The following is a 20,599-nucleotide window of genomic DNA, read 5'->3' on the forward strand; positions in this document are numbered from 1 at the left end:
AGAATTAGATTTCTCAGGAAACCCTGCCTCTCCTTTTAACAACTGAGTTTTTTAAATGTTTTTAAATTTGTAATTCAAACACTGAATATGTGACTCAAATATTATTTAATCTCAAAAAAGTAAAAAACTTCTTTTATGTCTCTTACCTAAATATAAAGTCAGAGAGAAAAGCTCAGAGCAATTATACGCTAGGGGCACATTAGATAATCCTCATTCATAAAGAGCCAGCAGAACAACTGAAATGTGGAAGAAAAACTACAGGACATTACACCATTAGAAAGAAAACTACTGAGAAAACCAAGGCCTCTATTCACTGTATGTGAATACAATCACTGTTTGCCACAGGAGCAAATAAAGTCAGTCATGTAAGAAAGTTAGTATTACTCTCAAAAGGTTTCAGTGTATTTTATGAAATACAAATTATTTTTCAGTGCTAATCCGAGTTTACTGAATTCCTAAAATGTTAAATGTATTGACAGCTTTCCTGGACTGTAAAAGATGCCTTACTCTAGGGAGTACTAAATTGAGTCTCAACTGTTTTTCTACCCAACACACCTGAGGACTATAAAACACTCTCATTAACGTCTTTATCAAGCACCTCTACACATTCCGAAGCCACCACCATCCACCACCCCTCTACCTCCTACTCCATCTGAAAAGGTTGAGAATTTCATTCCTAATTATATCAATTAATCTATCAAATATTTTCTAGGATTCAAAGTGTCACTGCCTTCTAATGAAGTATCTCCAGTACATAAGCTCCATGAAAGCAGAAATTTGTCTGTTGTGTTCAATTGCTGTGGCTCTAGCACCTAAATGATGCCTGACAGAGGCATTCAGTATCTACTGAAGAAAAAAATGGGATTTTCCTTTTTATTTTCATCTAGGCTCAATGTTAAAAGGAATACTTACTCACCTACATGTTATCCTTATACAAAGATAGGAGCTAGCAAACCTCCATAAAGAAAATTTCTCTGTTTTTTTCAACAGTTTAGCTCAACTCACACCAGCCCCACGGGCCTTCTTGAAGCTTGGCAGCACCGGGGTCTCTGCACTTGCAGTTCCAGTTCCCTCTGCTGAAACAGTTGTTACATGGTCTCTTTCTCATCATTCAGGTCTCCTCAGATGTCACCTCCTCAACGAGGCCTTCAGACACATGCCCCTTTATAAACTTTCAAACACACCCCCATCAGTCACCGTTACCCTAATTACCTTATTTTGATGATCTTTATTATGTACATTGCTAAATTACATTGTCTGATTAGTTATTTACTTGTTTGTAATCTGTTATCCATCCCCTCAAATGCCCCACAACAATATGAGCTGAAATCTCTCTAACATGCTAAATGTCATATCCCCAATTTCTAAAGCAGTGCCTAATTCATAGCAGATGTTCAATAAATACTTGAATGATTGAATAAATCTGTATTAAAGTACTCACGCTCCCAAATTTTCTCTTGTGATCAGATCACAAATTTCTGACTGTACTGGTTACAAGTCACAGACTTCCTTAATGCAAAATTATGAAGGCCACAGAGAGCTATAAACTGAAATGTTAATCCTTAGCACCGATGCTTTAACCCAGTTAATTAGTTCAGAAATAAGCACTGAACTGAGAACTAAACGGATCCATATTGATTTCATGGCTAATTATGCAGGCCTAATACCCACATGCAACCGGATGAAACATATCAGTTTCTATGCAGCTTCTAATTCCACTTCTGGCTTTTTCTGCTAATGTGCACAAGTCAAAAAAATGAACATTTTTAATATATTTTCAATATTCTGAAAAACAAAGTCCATGAAATTATGTCCAAAAATGTCCCTGAGAGAAAACAGAATACATTCCATGTTTAAAATATACCTTGACTCAATGTGGTGCCCAAATAAGAACCAAAGCCTGAGAAACAATATGTACTGGATGAGAAAATGGTTGAGTCAATCCTAATGTTTTTCTCACCTGGCTTTTTAAGTGAGATTTTAGGTAAGCATTAAATAAGATGTATGGCTTTACAATTTCACTAAGTTTATAAGCAAAATTCATTGTTTCTGGTAGTGTTTTCTTAAAAGGAAGTACAAATGTCTAAGTGATTCCTACCTTACAAATCTGGAGTATATCAGTGTTTCTCTCCTATCCTGCAGCTATTTTTCATATGATAAATGACATATTTCTTTCCAGCATTTGATTTCTGAATAAGTTACACCCATATAATATTTTTTAAGTCAATAAAAAGGGTAGTTTTAGATTACTGTCTTTTTCTAAACCAAATTTTAACAATATTGCAGGTGTTTTTTTAATTATCTGTATGCTTTGTGAAACAGACTCTCAACACGCTACAAAGGAGAAAAACTAACATGAAACATATTTAAAACATATAGGACCAATGAAATACAGCCAGGAGAGTAGAAAACCAATTCCAGAACTAAATTCAAATTACCATAAGAAATAACTTATATATAATAAGTATGCATTTTTAAAAAACAGTGAAGAAAATGATCGCCATATAATGAATGCTGAACATTCATAAAATAAAAAACTACCCTGGAATCATACCTCACATTACACATTAGAATCACCAAGATGAGTCAAAAATCAAACCAAAAAAAAGAAGAAATAGTTGGACCCCTACCTCACACCACATACATAATGAACTCAAAATGGATCAATAACCAAAATGTAAGCGCCAACACCATGTTTCTTAGAAGAAAACAGGAGAAATCTTCATGACCTATAATTTGGCAATGGATTCTTAGATATGACACCAAAAACATGATCAACAAAAACAAAAAAAAGGTAAGTTGGACTTCATCAAGATTAAAAGCTTTCATGCATCAAAGGATATTATTAAGAAAGTAAAAAGACAATCTAAAGAATGGATAAGATCTGCAAATCACATCTCTGATAAGGAGTTAATAAGCAGAATGTGTAAAGAATTCCTACAACTTAACAACAGAAACATAAACAAACCAATTTAAAAATGGGCAAAGGGGACTTTCCTGGTGGCATAGTGGTTAAGAATCCACCTGCAAAAGCAGAGGACACAGGTTCGATCCCTGCTCTGGGAAGATCTCACATGCTGTGGAGCAACTAAGCCAGTGCACTACAACAACTGAGCCTGTGCTCTGAAGCCTGTGAACCACAACTACTGAAGCTAGAGCACCCTAAAGCCCACATACCACAACTACTGAGCCCACGTGCTGCAACTACTGAAGCCTGAACAATAAGAGAAGCCACCACAATGAAAAGCCCATGCACTGCAAAGAAGAGTAGTGCCTACCTGCCACAACTAGAGAAGGCCCGTGCACAGCAACGAAGACCCAACGTAGCCAAAAATAAAAATAAATAAATGTGCAAAGGACTTGAATAGGAATTTCTCAAAAGAAGATATACAAATGATCAATAAGCATATCAAAAGATGCTCAACATCATTTGACATTAGGAAAATTAAAATAAAAACTACAATAAGATACCACTTCACACCTACCAGGATGGCTATAATAAAAACAAAACAAAACAAAATGGAAAATAACAAGTGATGGCAAGAATGTGGAGAAATTGGAACCCTCACACATTGCTGGTGGGAAAGTAAAATGGTGCAGCCACTGTGGGAAATAGTTTGGCAATTTTTCCAAAAGTTAAATTACCACATGACTCAGAAATTTCACTCATAGGCATATATACAAAAGAATTAAAATCAAAGACTCAAATAGATACTTGTATGTCAATGTTCACTGTATTCACAATACCCAAAAGGAGGAAACCCAAGTGTTCATCAACAAATGAGTGGATAAACAAACTGTGGTATACATGTACAATGGAGTACAATTCAGCCATTTTAAGAAATGAAGTTCTGATACAACATGATGATACTTGAAAACAGTATATGAAGTCAAAGAAGCCAGACACAAAAGGACAAATATTGTATGATTCCAGTATCTAGAGCAGGCAAATTCATAGAGACAGAAATTAGGTTAGAGGTTATCAGGGGCTAAGAGGAGAGGAGATTGGGGAGTTATTGGTTAATGGCTAAAGTTTCTGTTTGGAGTGGTAAAATTTTTGGAAACAGATAGTGATGATGGCTGTACAACATTATAAACATTATTAATGCCTCCAAATTGTATACTTTAAATGTTTAAAATGGCAAGTTTCATGTTAAAAATTTTTTGCCACAATTTAAAAAATCAAGACACCACAGCAAAAGAATACATTTAGCAATATGGAGGTAAACAGAAGAAAAACCTAAAAAAATTAGTGGTTTCCTCTGGGAAGCAAGAATCATGAACAGGGGGAAATGAGACTTTATAATGTTTGACTTTGTAATGTGTATACACTACTTCGATAAAAATTTAAAAGATCAGTGGTTGCTAGGGGTTCTTGGGGAGGGAGGGATGAAGATGTGGAACACAGATGATGAAAGCAGTGAAACTACTCTGACTGACACCATAATGGTGCATACACGTCATTATAAATTTGTCCAAACCCACAGAATATACAACAGCAAAGAGTGAACCCTCATGTAAGCTCTGGATTCTCAGTGATGAAGGTGTGTCAGTGTAGGTTCACCAACTGTAACAAATGTACCACTCTGGTGGGGTTGTTGATAATGGAGGAGGCTATGAATGTATTGTGCCAGGTGATATATGGGAAAATCTCTATATCTTCTGCTCAATTTGGCTGTGAACCTAAAACTGCTCTTAAAAAAAGTCTACTAAATCTTTTTAGTTAAAAATAAAAGGGGGACTTCCCTGGTGGCACAGTGGTTAAGAATCTACCTGCCAATGCAGGGGACATGGATTCCAGCCCTGGTCCAGGAAGATCCCACACACCACGGAGCAACTAAGCCTGTGGGCCACAACTACTGAGCCTGTGCTCTAGAGCCCATGAGCCACAACTACTGAGCCCATGTGTCACAACTACTGAAGCCCGCACACCTAGAGCCCATGCTCTGCAACAAGAGAAGCCACTGCAATGAGAAGCCCGTACACTGCAACAAAGAGTAGACCCCCGCTCACCGAAACGAGAGAAAGCCTGCGTGCAGCAACGAAGACCCAAAGCAGCCAATAAATTAATTAATTAACTGATTTTAAAAAAGGGCTGGGGAACTGATTATTCATATGGAGCAAAAAATAAAACTGAACATCTTTACATTATCCACAAAAAATTAATTCTATGTTGATTTAAGACCTAAATGCAGAAAACAAAACTTAAAAACTTTAGGAAAAAATATAGAAGGTTATATTTATGACTTCAGAGTAAGGACTCGTTTCTTAAAAAAAACACAAAAGCACTCAGAAAAGGTTAAAATTAGAATATATTAGGGTTTTAAACTTATTTAAAAAAAAAAAAACCACTGAAAAACAAAAAAATTAATAGCAAAGCACCAATTAAGGGGCGAACACAAGGAATCCAACAGAAAATCTTGCAGAAGATATTGTTCTTATTATATCTTCAGAAGAGAAAATATATGACCAGTAAACTATTGAAATGATGTACAACCACACTGGTAAACAGTAAAATGCCAATGAACAGTATAAGGATACCACCTCACAACAACCATACTGGCAAAAATAAAAATGTCTAACAATAACAAGTATTGATGAGCATGTGGAGCAACTAGAACTATTATACTCTGCTGGTGGGAAAGAAAGTTGGTACAAACTCTTTAGAAAATAACTAAGCCAAATCTAAAGATAAATGTGTACTTACTCAAAGACGTAGCAAGTCCATTACTAGGTACATAAAGAAACTTTTGTACATGTAAAACAGAGGACAGCTTATAAGGGAGTCTCTAAAAGCATATATACTGTGAGATATATAATAGTATAGAAAAAGAGCAACCTAAATTAACTAGACAATGGATAAACTGTAGTATACCTTAAAGTGGAAAACTAAAATGAAATGAAAATGAATTGACCATAGATTCACTTGTCAACATGAATCTGAAAAACCTCTTGCTGAATAAAGAAAGTAAATTGAAAAAAAAATCCATTACAGCATTAATGACATATATATAAAATAAGAAATCATACAAAACAACATGTTATTTAGGAATACACTTATTTATAATAAAATATTAAAAAGAGTTAGGAAAGATAAATATAGGGAAGGTTTCCCTTGTGGAGCAAAAGAGTAGGGAGTGGATTTCAAAGCACTCACTGATAAAGCTCTACACTCTGTCTCACATACGGGGTGTTTATTTCATTGTTCTCTTTACTTTAAATGAAGGATATCTAAAATTTTATATGTATGATATACCTTACAAAAATTTTTTGCTTAATTAAGGGGAAAAACACATTACAGAAACAGTACATGATAGTTCATAATATAATATGCTAAGTGCAGTACTAGACATTGGGGAGAAAGGTTTTAAAATATACAAAACAATATTAATTAAGTCTTAGGAAAACAGAGGTACATAATAAAATTATAAAGAGACACATGGAAAAAATTCAAATTTAGAAGGTTGGTTACTTCTCACAAGAAGGGAAGGGGATAAAATTGAAGACAGTTCTCAGAAGTGTTCACTCCTAACAGTAAAAGTTTACTTCTTAAGTTGTCTAGAGGGCATTGTCCTTTATTGTCTTGTGAAAGTCTTAAATACTTCATAATAGTTTTTCATTTAAATTTTTAAGGTAATTTTTATTAAATCCAGAAAAAAGAAAATAGCATAATAATCTCTTATGTGAGGAAAAGGTGATTGCCTAAGAGGTATATTTTAAATACATTAAAACAATGTTATCAAACAGATGGGAAAATGATTGTACGATGAAATGTGATATAATTAAGGTTTTTTTTAAAGCATGAGAATGAGAAAAAATAGCAAATCTAAAAAGTTTATCAATATACATATAAAATATGAGGTCAAAATTCAAATAAATGGAGAAGTAATCAGATTTATTTAAAAAGATATATCAAAATCACAAGAAAAAATGCATATTTTCAAGGCAATTAAAATTATGCAAAAATTAAACTTGAAGATGCTTCACTGAGGAAAACTCAATTTAACATTTTTCTCTGCCTATATATTTTAGTGTTACATTTTTTCCTAACATATGAGAGAGAATTCTTTTTAAGCTATCTTAAGCATTTTGAAAGCCACTGGCCAAAGTCCTTAACTAATGCAAATTTTCCTATTTTTTATTAAAAATGTGCTCTACAAAACTTCAAAAGAGAATTACCTGTAATTACGAGTTTCTTCCCCCGAGGGAAAAGAACATCATGTCCCTTCTCAGGACCAATAAAGACTGCTTCCTATAGTGTCAAGGCATGGTACTTGTGGTGATCAACAAAAGAAGTTACCACGTGCTTTATATCTCTGGGAAAACTATGATAATGTTTACTTGCTGATCTCTACTAAGAACTGAAGGTCTTTTAAAAGAAAAAATAAGCTTCTGAGAACGAAATCACTACTTTATCCTCTTTTTTTTCTTTCAACAGATAACTACCCAGTTTCACTATCTAATGTAAAATTAAACACCTAAATGGGAGTGAAAGAAGTTATCTAATCATAGCTATAAGGAATTCCTAGACTGTTATGTCCTTATGAATAGGAAACTGTCTTAACTGTCTTTATTTCTTAGAATATAGAACAGAACACTCCCTGGCCCATAAGTGACTTAAAATTTTTTTTTCTTAAAAACAATTCATAGGCAAAAGGTCAGTCACCAATGTTTTGTTTCAATCCATCACCAATTCAGTCACTGACTTCAATGGCCTTGTAACAGTTATTTGATTTCTAGACGTTTCCATGTGTTTCCTGAATACGAAAAATATTAGAGGCACTGATTTATTAATGTTTTGAATAGTGGAAGCAAAAGTTGCAATACATTTAAGATAACTAGCTAAACACTCAGTTGTAGCCAGATGGTTCCAACAATTCCTAGAACATGATCCTTGGTCCAGCACAAAATCACTGTTCCCTAAACTGGAGTTCTGGAATGAGACAATCACAGAACACTAAATTTAGTGAAAAGTTTTCTAGAGGCCATGGCAAAAAGAGCAATGGTATTCCAAGTGTCTAATAAGGAAAAGCACTTAGAGAAGAGAGGAATTTTTTTTGTCCTGGTGCTAAATTCAAAAAAATAACTTACTAGATGCACACTAATATAGTAGAAAATATCTTGGACTACAACTTGGTAGTGAATAAAGATGATCTTAAAATGGCTATTTTTTTAAACGGACTTCAAATTTAACTTAGCCACAATGAAGTTACTTCATAATAACATGAGTCAATGCTTAAGCAGAAATAGCTTAAAAACTCCTATAAAAACAAATATTGTATATTAACACATATATGTGGACTATAGAAAAATGGTACAAATCAACCTGTTTGCAAGGCAGAAATAGAGACACAGATGTAGAGAACAAACATATGGACACCAAGTGGGGAAAGCAGGGAGGGTTGGCGGGGGAAAGAATTGGGAGACTGGGATACCAAATTATACACTCTAAATATATTCAGTTTATTGTAAAAAATAAAAAAATAAAAAGTTAAAAAAAAAGACTCCTATAATAGAGATAGAAAGCCTACATGAAATATATCTGATATTAATATATTCTCAGCTGAGCTTCTGACAAGCTTACTCTTCTACCATGGATTATTCATTCGAGGCCTTCTGAAACAGGGGTAAGTAACCTTCCATTCTTTGATCAACAAAATACTGTAATAAAGTTGTATTATATTTTTTCTTGATGATTATTTCTATCTTTATATTTTAAATAAATGGTCCCCACCTACAATTTAGACTTCACGATTTTTCAGCTCTACAATGGCGCAAAAGCAATACGCATTCAGCAGAAATCATACACTGAATTGTGATCTTTCCCAGGACGAAGCAGTACAATCCTCTTTTCCAGGATAAGCAGTGCGATTCTCTCTCTCTCCCCCCACCACCCCCCATGACGCTGGGCAAGAGTAGCAAGCAGCAGCTCCCCGGCAGCCACGCAATCATCAGGGTGAACACTCAATAAACTTACAACCGTTCTGTACCCAACCATTCTGTTTTTGACTTTAGGATAGCATTTAATAAATTACATGAGATAGTCAATACTTTATTATAAAATAGGCCTTGTGTTCTAAGGTTTTGCCCAACTGTAGGCTAATATAAGTGTTCTGAGCATGTTAAGATAGACTGGGCTAAGCTTTAATGTTCAGTAGGTTAAGTGCATTAAATGCATGAATAGTAACCAACTGGACAATTTTAAATATACCTCAACATTAGAATTCTTATATTATTCCACCCAAATCTGATATCTATACACCTATTTATATTGTTTAAAGTTCTTAGTAATCAAGTTACACAGTATTAAATTTCACTTTAAAGTAATTTTAATGGCTGCTTTCTCCTATAACTCCATAAACTTTACAATGTGCCTTTATTTATATTCTTTCTTATTAACTATAAAAAAAGGTTATCATGAATGCAGAGTTTGGGGAAAGGGACAAAAGATGTAAATGACAAAACACATGAAAAAAATAAACCTGTCAACATCTTTCCAACTTTATACACAGTTATGCTCTACAGTCAAAGGCATTGATTTTAACACTACATCTGGAATACTTTAGAAAAAGTCAACTGATTCACAATATGACAAAGGACTTTCTTGTGGTCCTAGAGATACACAATTGCCTGAAATGGGAGAAACTATGCAAGCTTTCAGTATCGGAAACATTGCCTAAATTGTGTTATGAACATCTAGAAAATGGTAGCTTAATAGCATTCTTTTGAAAAAGACAAGCACCTGGAAGATGATTTAGAGCAATCTCTGGCCACATTTGAGCCTGAAGATGTTGGTTCAAGATCTTCATTTTGCCTTCTTAATTCTTTCTCTCTGTTCATTTCTTCTTCTTTTTCTCTTGCTTCTGAAAATATTATAAAATTTTTTCAACAGTTAGACTTCAGAATTTGTTATTATTTAAAACGCTGAAAATCAATATAATTACAAAGATGTAACATAGGAGTTACCAGTAACAGCAAAAAGTTATCAATCTAAATGCCCAACACTGAGAAAATAACTAAATTTTTATATCAACATAATATAAAATACAGCCAATAAAAATAGTGATAGAAGGGAATTCCCTGTCGGTCCAGTGCTAAGGATTCGGTGCTTTCACTGCGTTGGCCCACATTCAGTCCCTGGTCGGGGAACTAAAGATCCGGAAAGTCACGAAGCACAGCCAAAAAAAAAAAAGTAGTGATGGAAAATGTACAAATCTGGGAAAATATTAACAGATATGCTAAGCAAAATTTGCACGTGAATCGTATACGAACCATGAATGTACTATGTAAAAAAAGATGTGCAAGTGACAAGAAAGTGTTCAAAGGTAAGATTTTTGGTAACCTCATTTTTTACTTTTAACATTTTAAATCATAAATTCAGCACTTCATTCCTTTCTGAGTTTCCCAAACTGGACTTTTGGTCAGAAACTTCCTACCAAAATCATGAGCAAATTTGAATTACATTGTTTTCAGAGTTTTTACCTTGGAAAGACAAAAAAATTTATCCAAGGAAATTTAATCTTTCTCCTCTGATAATCTCACTCAACAACCGAGGGGCACACAGGAAGGAAATTAATCATATGAATAAGGCTTGTTCTCAATTGCCCCCATCCTCAATAACCTGAGATAATCTTTAACACTTATTTCTTCATTTAATAATGAAGAATAATACACCCAAAGTTAAGCAGCGTCAAAGGGCACTTATTAACTGGAATGTTTTACTCTTTAGGGTCTTTTGCTGCTAGGATATAGAGGATGAATAACAAGGAGATAGGCAGCAAGTGTCAACAACTCATCTTTCATTTCACACGTGGAAGACAAAACTCTCCAGGAAGAGGTAAGGCAAAGCTCACATGTGTGCTTTCCCCGGGGGCTGAGGTGGGTGAGGAGTTAACAACACTGCACTCTGATGCTGGAAGAGGTTGAAAGAAATAAGAGAAAGATAATGCCCAACCTTAAGAGTGAGCCTGCCAGGCTGCTACCTTCATCCTGCTTCTCCAGTCGTCCCCTCCATACCCTCCAGGGTGAGGGACGGTGGGGGGGTTGGGAGTGAGGTGGCGGAAGCCACACTTGGACTGTAGGCTCAGGTTTTAGGGACAGTTTTGACCCTAATCAGTAAATGATACTAAGGCACACATTATTAGCCACCTATACAACAGCCACTTCTTCCTTTTTCCTTGCTAATAAGAAAACCACAATTCTCCCCAGGTAAGAAGCAACACTGTGCTTCAAGAGATGCTGGGCCCCTCCCTGGCCAGAGGAGGTAAAGTTTGATTCCAAGTCAACCAGAGTGCTCCTGCAATGGCTGTTTTTGCAACTGATGTGCCACACTAATACTGCCTAATAACATATGAGGGGAAGTCAGCTGGAGGTACATTTGAGAAAGGGTTTCTTACTCCTAAAAACAATTACACAAAAGTCTCCTTTCAGAATGTGGATGTAGTCATCTGCACGTGACAAAATTTAGCTGACAAAATTTTGAGTCATGAGGACAGTCAGCTTAGGACAAGCCAGTACTCTAAAGCTGGCAAAGCAGAAAAAGCGGGGAAAAGCCTTCACGTCCTTCATGCCAGGACTCAGAAGGTGGAAGAGCCCCATTCCAGAGTTCTTGTTGTGGTGTGATACTCAACTTTTCTTATTTGAGCCATTTTTAATTAGGTCTTCTATGACTTCTTTGAAAGTAACCAAAAGCATCTTAGTATCAACCGCATTTTAACAAAAATAATACCTAATACTCACATGGAACTTACTATGCTATGTACTAGGTATTGTTTTAAGCATCTCCTATAAATTAACTCCTTTAATCTTCATAACAATCCCTGAAGTAGAAGCTTTTTTTTCTTCAGCTTTTATTGGGGTATAATTGACAAGTAAAACTGTAAGATATGTAAAGTGCACAACATGATGATTTGGTACAAATACACACTGTGAAAGAACTCTCCCCATGGAGTCAATGAACACAACCATCTCCCCACGTTTACCCTTTGTCTTCTGGTAAGAACATTTAAGTTCCACGAACTAGCAAATTTCAGTTGTACAATACAATTGAAGTGCATATTGCTATCCTCACATTATAGTTGAGGAATCCAAGGCAGAGGAGTAACACAGCTATTAAGTCCCAAAGCAGTGAATGGCGGCTTCACAACTGCATCTTTCCATAATGTGACCAGACTTTCTAGAGACTGTAAAATTACCCAACAAGCACCAACTGCCTTATAAAAGTGAGCCTGCCTCTTTCTCCAAAGGGCCACAAAGTACAGCCTTTTATTGCTTGTCACCAGAATATCTGGAACTTAGGACCCACCCACCTGTCTAGAGTTCCTGCCCAGTGGATGAATATGCCAAACTACTTGCCCTATCCTAGTGATGCATCTAACTTTTTAATTTAAAATTTAACTTTTTTTTTTTTTTTTTTTTACAATAGTAAGGATCTTATATTCAGAGGTTCCTGCTGTCACCTGCTGCTCCATTAAAGCAAGAAGGAAAAAAAAGGAAAGACATTTCCTCATTGTTGACTGAGGACAAACCAAAATGAAACATAATTCAATAAACTGTAGCTCCCTGACCAAGGGGAACATTTTTGTGTATTTTTACCAAATGCAGGACCAAGTACACTGTAAACACTATAAAAATACTCTGTATATTCCCTTAACAAAAGTGAATTAACCTACCCCCCAACATCTCATTTTATTCTTCCAAGTATCTGATTTTATTGTTATCTCTCTACTCTCAGATAGTTCACAATTTTGGAGAGCCACTTCTGCAAAAGCACTCCAGATGTATTCGACTCATCTAGGTTAATAGCAAACTATCCAAAACTACCATGTCCCACCTGAGCTGATTCATACAAATTGCAGATTCAAATGAATGTAATTTACCACCTGAAAATCTCATTTTCATTATATCATTATATATCTCAATCATTACAGGAAGAAATGAGAGTTAAGATAAAATGCAGAAGAAATAGAACTAACAGAAACATAAGCCAGAATAATATTTTAAATCATGATATTCTTTTTGTCCCATGGGACTTAAATCTTGCTAAATGTTTTTGTTTTTCTAACTTAAAACAATTCACCAGCCTGCCAATTTCATGAAAATGTACATTTAACTTTAAATGTTTAATGCAAAAAAGACTACAAATAAAAAACAAGATGAGGACACTTTGACTACATTAGTTACGATTCTCCAGGTTCTCCATTAAATATTTAGAGATGTAACTACTATATACTAAGCTCTGTGTTAGGCACTGTAAGTATAAAAATGAAGAACAAGGTTATCATCAAGACATGAACAATACTGAAATAAATCTGTAATATTTTTTAAGTATTATAAAAAAACAAATGCAGGGAACAATTATGCAGAAGTTTTGAAGTAATACCTAGAAAAGGTAAAATACGAGGTGAGGCCTTAAAGGATAACATAGGATATAGCGAGGTAGGAAGACTATTTCAGGTTGAAAAAAAAAAAAAAATTTAAGCTTTTCTAATCTCTAAAACCTCTGAGACAATTTTCCTTTTCAAGATCATTAAGTCATCCACTGAAATCACATTAAAATCCTATCTCGATCATTTTTTCAAGGAATTTTTTTCCAGTCCCATAACAGAGAAGGTTCATAATCCATCCAAAGCATGGCCACACCCAAAATAAGCATCTGACATTTTTCTTCCCCACCTATCTCCCTATAGTATAATAGTTCTAAAAACATCTCTGACTTTCACATGTCCTAGACTTATTAACAGCTTTCATAAACACAGAAAACATTTAAAAACAATTTGTAACATTATTTCCTAACATATTACATAATGCATATTTTATGGAGGTTTTATAGTAATTCATCCTTTATTAGAGCATTTATCAACCAAAATTTCACACCTGTATACACAATTATATTTGCCATTAAAAGGGATCAAAGTTCTTATTTTCCTCTAGCCTGATGTCAAAGCCCAGGAAAAGACTCTAAAACCAATCAGATAAATAATGCCCATATCAGAATCCTTTAACTTTTAAGAAAAGTCAGTCAAATTTGGATTCTTGTGTTTAGATCAGGGGTAGAAACAACAGTCCAAATCTAGGAATGTAACACTAAATCAAGAAAGTTCAACGAATTTAATTCATCCACAAATATCGACAGGAGAACATGGCCTTGAGATAACTTTTCAAACTTTTAAAAATCTAATAACTCTTTACTGGAATTCCTCTTAGGTACTAAATGCATACATACTTTACTAAGAAAAATGATAGGAATTAAAAGTGATATTTGTAACATTACTGTTTAAAAAGTACTATGCCTAACATCTTAATCCCTTCAAGAATCTTCTAAGGGAGATCTTATTATCATTGCCACTGAACAAATGGGGAAATTAAGGATCTGAAATTTAAAAATCCATTCAATGTAACTTATCTAGTAGAATGTGGGGCTAATCCTTAAACCTGGGTCCTTCCAACTCCAAATCCCAAATTCTTTACAACTCATAGTGCCATTTAAAAACATTCTCTGAAGATGCAGGATTTATTTTTTTTAAAGACAGTATTGCAGTTTTAAATTCAATTCAGTCTTCACAAATATATACTGAGAGCCTATCTTGCAAGGCATGTTATTAGGTGCTATAAAACTTACATAGGGGAATAAGACAATCCCTATCCAAAGCATTTTGTATCACATGCTGAAAGAGGTAAATACAAGAAAGCTATACTATAACAGTATAAGCGTTCACTAAAACATTTAAAAACTGTACAACCATTTGTATATATGCTGCAGATAGCATGTCTTCACATATTGTTTGATGATATTAAATTATTTAGTATTTTTAAGTGTAGTAACAGTATTTTGGTTAAGATTTTTCCAAATCCTTATCTTTTAAAGATATACTAAAATACTTATGGGTGAAATAATGTATCTAGGATTTGTGTCAAGGTGATCTGAGAGAAGTAAATGGAAATAATACCGGCCATGAACTGCTACAGTAGTTAAATCTGTGTGATAGGTATATGGGAGTTCATTACTGTACTTCTGCGTGTGTTTGAAATTTCACATAATAAAGTTTTTTTTTTAAATACACACTATATGTATATAGCTGTTTTTTCACCACACACATACACACACAAAGCAAAAACTATTATTCTTCCAAAGACCAAAAACATTTCATGTCAAGCTCAATTCCCAAATATGAGATATTACTGCTCCATAATATACCATTTTAAAACCAACAATAACAAGTATTGGAACAACATTCACTTAAATTTTTTCAGGAGTCCAGCCTCTGGTTTCTAGCCCCTTCTTCTCTATCAGGTTACATCTATCCCTTCTCTAGTGTAAGAACGATCTGAATCAGATCTAAAGAAAGCAGTTATCAGTCTCCTTCTAAGACCCTGAGGTGGTATCTAGAATTGCCAACCACCTGGAATCAAACCAGACAGTTTGGAAGTTAAAGCCTTCATTAAATGTCTGATACAACTCATTAATGCAGGGATTCAACAGCAGCAGCCACATTCACTGTATGTCTCAATTTTCTATACTGTCTGGGTCAACGGTCAGTGGTGTACACAGCTCTGAGAGCCACCTCTCGCCCAGCCTTCCAAATACTGGTTCCGCTGTAAGCAGGAAAGAAAAAAAATGAAATGAGAATCAGATAGAGGCGGGAGAAGAGGTAATAAAGAAACCACTATTCTGATTCTTATAATTTTGAATCCTTATTTGTTCATAGCTCACAATTCTAGAAGATTTTAGCACTCAGACCTTCTTATCCTATTTGGATGCACCCTTTACGATGTTTAAAAAAAAAGACAAAAAACCTCTGCTTCCAAAGGAACCAGCACATATGGTCTAACAATTTTGAATTCTTTTCAGTTTCATAATTTTATAACTGGTAACTCACTTGTGTAAGTTGGATACAGTATTTAAACCTATAAGAGAGCAAATAACTGAATTTCTTACCCAGTGTTTTCCGACTTCTTTCCACTGCTGTTCTTCGAGTTTGTTCAAACATTGCTTCCAAATCAAATGTGCGAGCTTTTTTTCCTAAAACAGGAATAAGTAGCAGACTGTGATGCTCTTGAACTAAGTTGGCCAAACTTTAGTTACTCAAACACTTACTGACTGACCAATAACCACTTAAGTCTATCTAATTTACAGTATGGCTACAAAATAACCATAAAATATCAACGAAGAAAGAGTTTACTTCGAAGGGAGTTTTTAACTACAATCTCACCACTAAATAATCTTAACCAGCCAACTTTCCTATCCTCCTGTAATTCATCTAGACCCTACTCCAAAATACAACACTGGTGTGCTAGGCAGAATAGAGAATGTTCATATCCTAATCCCTGAAACCTGTGGATATATTACATTACATGGAGAAAGGGACTGTGCAGATTAATTAAGTCTATGAATTTAAAAACTGGGAGGGACTTCACTGGTGGCACAGTGGTTAGGAATCTATCTGCCAATGCAGGCGACACGGGTTCAATCCCTGGTCTGGGAAGATCCCACATGCCGAGGAGCAACTAAGCCTGTGCGCCACAACTACTAAGCCTGATCGCCTAGAGCCTGTGCTTGGCAATGAGAAGTCACTGCAATGAGAAGACCACACAACGCAAGGAAGAGTAGCCCCTGCTTGCCACAAATAGAGAAAGCTCGTGTGCAGCAACAAAGACCCAACGCAACCAGAAATTAATTAATTAATAATAAAAATAAATTTTTTAAAATAAAAACTGGGAGATTAGCCTGGCCAGCCCAATCTAATCATAGAAGCTCTTATAAGCAAAGATGCAGAATAGATGTGGCAGAAGTCAGGGAGATCTGAAAGTTGCGAAGGACTGCAGTTCGTTTGAAGGTGAAGGGGGCAAGAAGTAATGCAGGTATCTAAAAGAGCTAAAAGACTCACACCTGACAGCCAGTAAGAAAACAGGGGTCTCAGTCCTAAAAACAGAAGGAACTGACATTCTGACAACCTGAACCTGCTTGGAAGCAATGCTGTATTTGCTTTTACCACTTTTTTTTTTCAATAATAATACCTATTCTATGTTGGCCAGAGTATGGTAAAAATGGCTCTTACAAACTACTGACTTTGGTATAAACTGAAATCACCCTTCTGAACGGCATTATGACAATATATATCAAGAAGTTTTAAGAGCTATGTACCACTCCCCCTCCCAAAAAAAGCTATACACCCAATTTTTTGTTACTTTTTTAATATCTTTATTTTTTATCAAAGTAGTTCCTCCTTTAGAAATCTACCCTATGGAAATATGCATAAAACTCCTTTCACAAAAGGAGATAAAAGAGTTATTTATAAAAAAAATTTTTAGTATTACTGGTACAAGTTAGAAAGTATGTGGGAGAAAGTTAAAAATATTACAAATTATAGCATTTCTATCTACTATTCGACCAGTAAAAACCATGTTTTGGAAGAGCATTTTATAATATGGGAAAATCCTCAAAATATTAAGAATTAAACAAATTCTATATAATTAAAAATAATATAAAGTCATACATACATACCATCTTAGTTTTATTAATACACAACACGGAAAACTGGAAAACAAACTAATTTTTAAGTCTTGATTTCTAGATCATGAGATTATGATTTTATTTTCTTCCTTCTCATTTACTGTGTTCTTTATACTTTCCTGCTATTAACATGTATCACTTTTGAAGTTAGGGAGAAAGCTCTTTAAAAGAACTGAAACAAAAATAAGTACTATAACACTACAGAAGCATACAGTACTTCTGTAGACATGACCACCTAGGAGAGAGTAAATAACGTGACTCAAGACTTTACCACAGTAAATGAATGCATGAATGAACAAACAAGAGACTGCACCAAGTGAAGATTCTGGAGTAGAAAAACTTGACTCAAAAGACTTACTAATTTACAAGGACCTACCGTATAGTACAAAGAACTATACTCAATATTTTGTAATAACCCATAAGGGAAAAGAATATATATGTGTGTGTGTATATATGTATATACACAATTATATACATATGTATGTATAACTGAATCACTGTGCCATACACCCGAAACTAACATGACGTAAATCAACTATACTTTAATAAAATAAAACAAAAGTAAAATAAAGACTTACTATTATAACATTACTTAATGGCCCATTTGTTGCCAAAGGTGTCATCTTATTACAGACCACAGGCAGTGATTAGCTTTCAGTTTCAGGACGCAGAGGACAACTCCTCCATCAACCAACACCGTCCACCGCGTGGGTCACAAAGCAATCTTTCTTTCTCACTAGCCTTCCCATAAGTGTCACCTGAGCTGGTCCCAAGTGACAGGCAAGACTGAGAAAGCGGATGGGGAAGACTGTGTCTAAAAATTGCAAGATATACACACCAGGGCTTAAGTAATTAGGACTTGGCACAGCGGAAGGTGCGGAACACTGGTGACAGCTCGGGCCCCCCCTCTCAACCTGCGGCTTTTAAAACCTCTGCAAAAGGAAACGGGACCATGCCTAGGGCAGTCACTCACCGAACCCCGTGAAGCCCATGGTGACCGCCAGCTGCGGGTCCGGTCCCGATGCGTCTGAGCCTGTCACTGGCGCAAGAGAAACGAAAAAAGGCCTTGTTAGTGCGGCGCCCCTAGAGCCGCCGGCCCTGCCCGGCACACCCTGCCGGCGCTCGCCTCACTGAACCCACCTTCGCTGGGCCCCGGGCGCTCCATATTCAGCCACCCGCCACCGAACCAGCAACATCCGCAGCCCAAACAGCTGCTGAAGACTCGCGGCAATCCGGGCAGGAAGTATCCCCTCCTAGCGTCAGCGTAGCCGCCGAGGCCAAGAGCGGCGCCTCCCGCGGAGGGACAGAGGCCTCCTGCGCATCGCCGCCCTAGCGGGCTGACAGAGTATAAACATCACAGTGGCTGGTTTCCAATCGAACCCACTGGAAGCAGAACATTATCTGGAGTTTCTGTAACACTTTTTACTTTGTAAGACCCATTTACAGCCAAGGTGACACTTAATCCTCAGAATTCTAAAGATGGTTTCAAATTCCACATCACAAATAACCTTTAAGAAACTACCATTTGTGGGAGCTTCCTAGGTGGCGCAGTGGTTAAGAATTCTGCCTGCCAATGTAGAAGACACAGGCTCGATCTCTGCTCCAGGAATATACCACGCAGCAACTAAGCCAGGGTGCCACAACTATTGAGCCCATGTGCTGCAACTACTGAAGCCCACACGCCTAGAGCCCGTGCTCCGCAACAAGAGAAGCCACAGCAATGAGGAGCCCACGCCACAGCAATGAGGAGCCCACGCCACAACTAAAGAAAGCCTGCACACATTAAAAAAGACCCAACACAGCCAATAAAATAATTCCTTTTTAGAAGTGGTTAAAATGGTAAATTCTATGCTATGCATAGTTCACCACAATAAAAAAAAAAAGAAAAGAAACTACCATTTGTTAATTTTTGGCATGCTGTCAGAGAAGAATATTCACAAGTATCTAAAAAGGTTAAAATACTCCCTTTCCAACTACATAACTGTGTAGGACCCCTTTTCTTCATACACGTCAACGAAACAACATATAACAATAGATATGAGAATCTAGCTATCTCTTGTTCAGCCAAACATTTAAGAGCTCTGCAAAAATGTAACATAACGCAATTCTTCTAATAGTTTAGTTTCAGAAACTATGGTGATTTTTCATAAAATATGTTTATATTAACAAGGATTAGGCTTATTATTCTTTTAAATGTTATTTTTTAATTTCTAACTTTTATGAGATATTAGCAATTATTAACAAAAATAACCCTGTGAAGTAAAATTCACATTTTATGGCAAGACAAGAAAAATTCAAACACAAAAACTTCTCTGCCTTTTGACTTCCTCTCCCTTCTGCTGTGCATTGTGTATTTGCATTTTGCATCAACCAAACCTCCACCATTAGCAGAAATACCTGCTCAGCCATAAAGAGCAACATTCTCTTAGCCTCAACAAGACAACTTCCTAAAAGATAGCGTTCCTTCTTGATCTTGAAAGGGGCCAAGATAACGCTTAGATCTGGATTGCGTAAACGGTCAATAATACATATATGACTGTTTTGAAAAACTTACATAACTGTGTTTTGACTTCTAATGAGCAGAACAGTTCTTGGAGCTTTCTGAGATGCTATTTCTGGATTATAATCCTCAATTTGGCACAAATAAAATTTTCCATTTCTTTTTTAGATCCACTGATTACTTTTTCATTGACAATCCACAAAACACAAAAATTCTTTGGACTCCTTAATAATTTTTAAAGGTATCAAAAGTTTTAGGATTTTTATTCTCGAGAAGTCTTCAACAAACTTTTCCCATAAAGGGCTGGATGGTAAATATTTGAGGCTTTGAGTCCATGTGGTCTGTGTACTAACTACTCAACGATTGCAGCTGGAAAGCAGCCATTGCAGTATGTAAATGAATGGAGATCCTTGTACTTAGACCCTTGGAAATGTCGCTGTGTGCAGGACTATTAGACCAGTATTGTTAGATTTCCAATTTGTAGAGTTGAAAACTCTCTATTGTATTTTTTGTCTCAAATTAAAAACGAACAAACCCTGTGACAGGCCATTAGTTTTCATTCTGTAGCCTATCAAGTAAAAGAAAAT

At 35.7% G+C, this 20,599-nt stretch overlaps 1 protein-coding gene across 2 annotated transcripts in view; it reads right to left on the reverse strand.

The window, feature by feature from the left end:
• The window catches only part of WDR70 (WD repeat domain 70), a 282,841-nt gene extending 264,061 nt beyond the window's left edge, over positions 1-18,780 (reverse strand). For both annotated transcript variants that reach the window (XM_057708918.1, XM_057708919.1), the window contains exons 1-4: positions 18,653-18,780; positions 18,486-18,551; positions 15,938-16,021; positions 9,743-9,863 (exon numbers count right to left, since the gene is read on the reverse strand). In XM_057708918.1, the coding sequence (XP_057564901.1) occupies positions 9,743-9,863; positions 15,938-16,021; positions 18,486-18,551; positions 18,653-18,677 (296 nt within the window). In that variant the 5' untranslated portion in view covers positions 18,678-18,780. The remainder of the gene's footprint in view (positions 1-9,742; positions 9,864-15,937; positions 16,022-18,485; positions 18,552-18,652) is intronic.
• Positions 18,781-20,599: the final 1,819 nt, after the last annotated feature.

Source organism: Hippopotamus amphibius, chromosome 15 (genome assembly GCF_030028045.1).
Source record: "Hippopotamus amphibius kiboko isolate mHipAmp2 chromosome 15, mHipAmp2.hap2, whole genome shotgun sequence".
NCBI classification, from domain to species: domain Eukaryota; kingdom Metazoa; phylum Chordata; class Mammalia; order Artiodactyla; family Hippopotamidae; genus Hippopotamus; species Hippopotamus amphibius.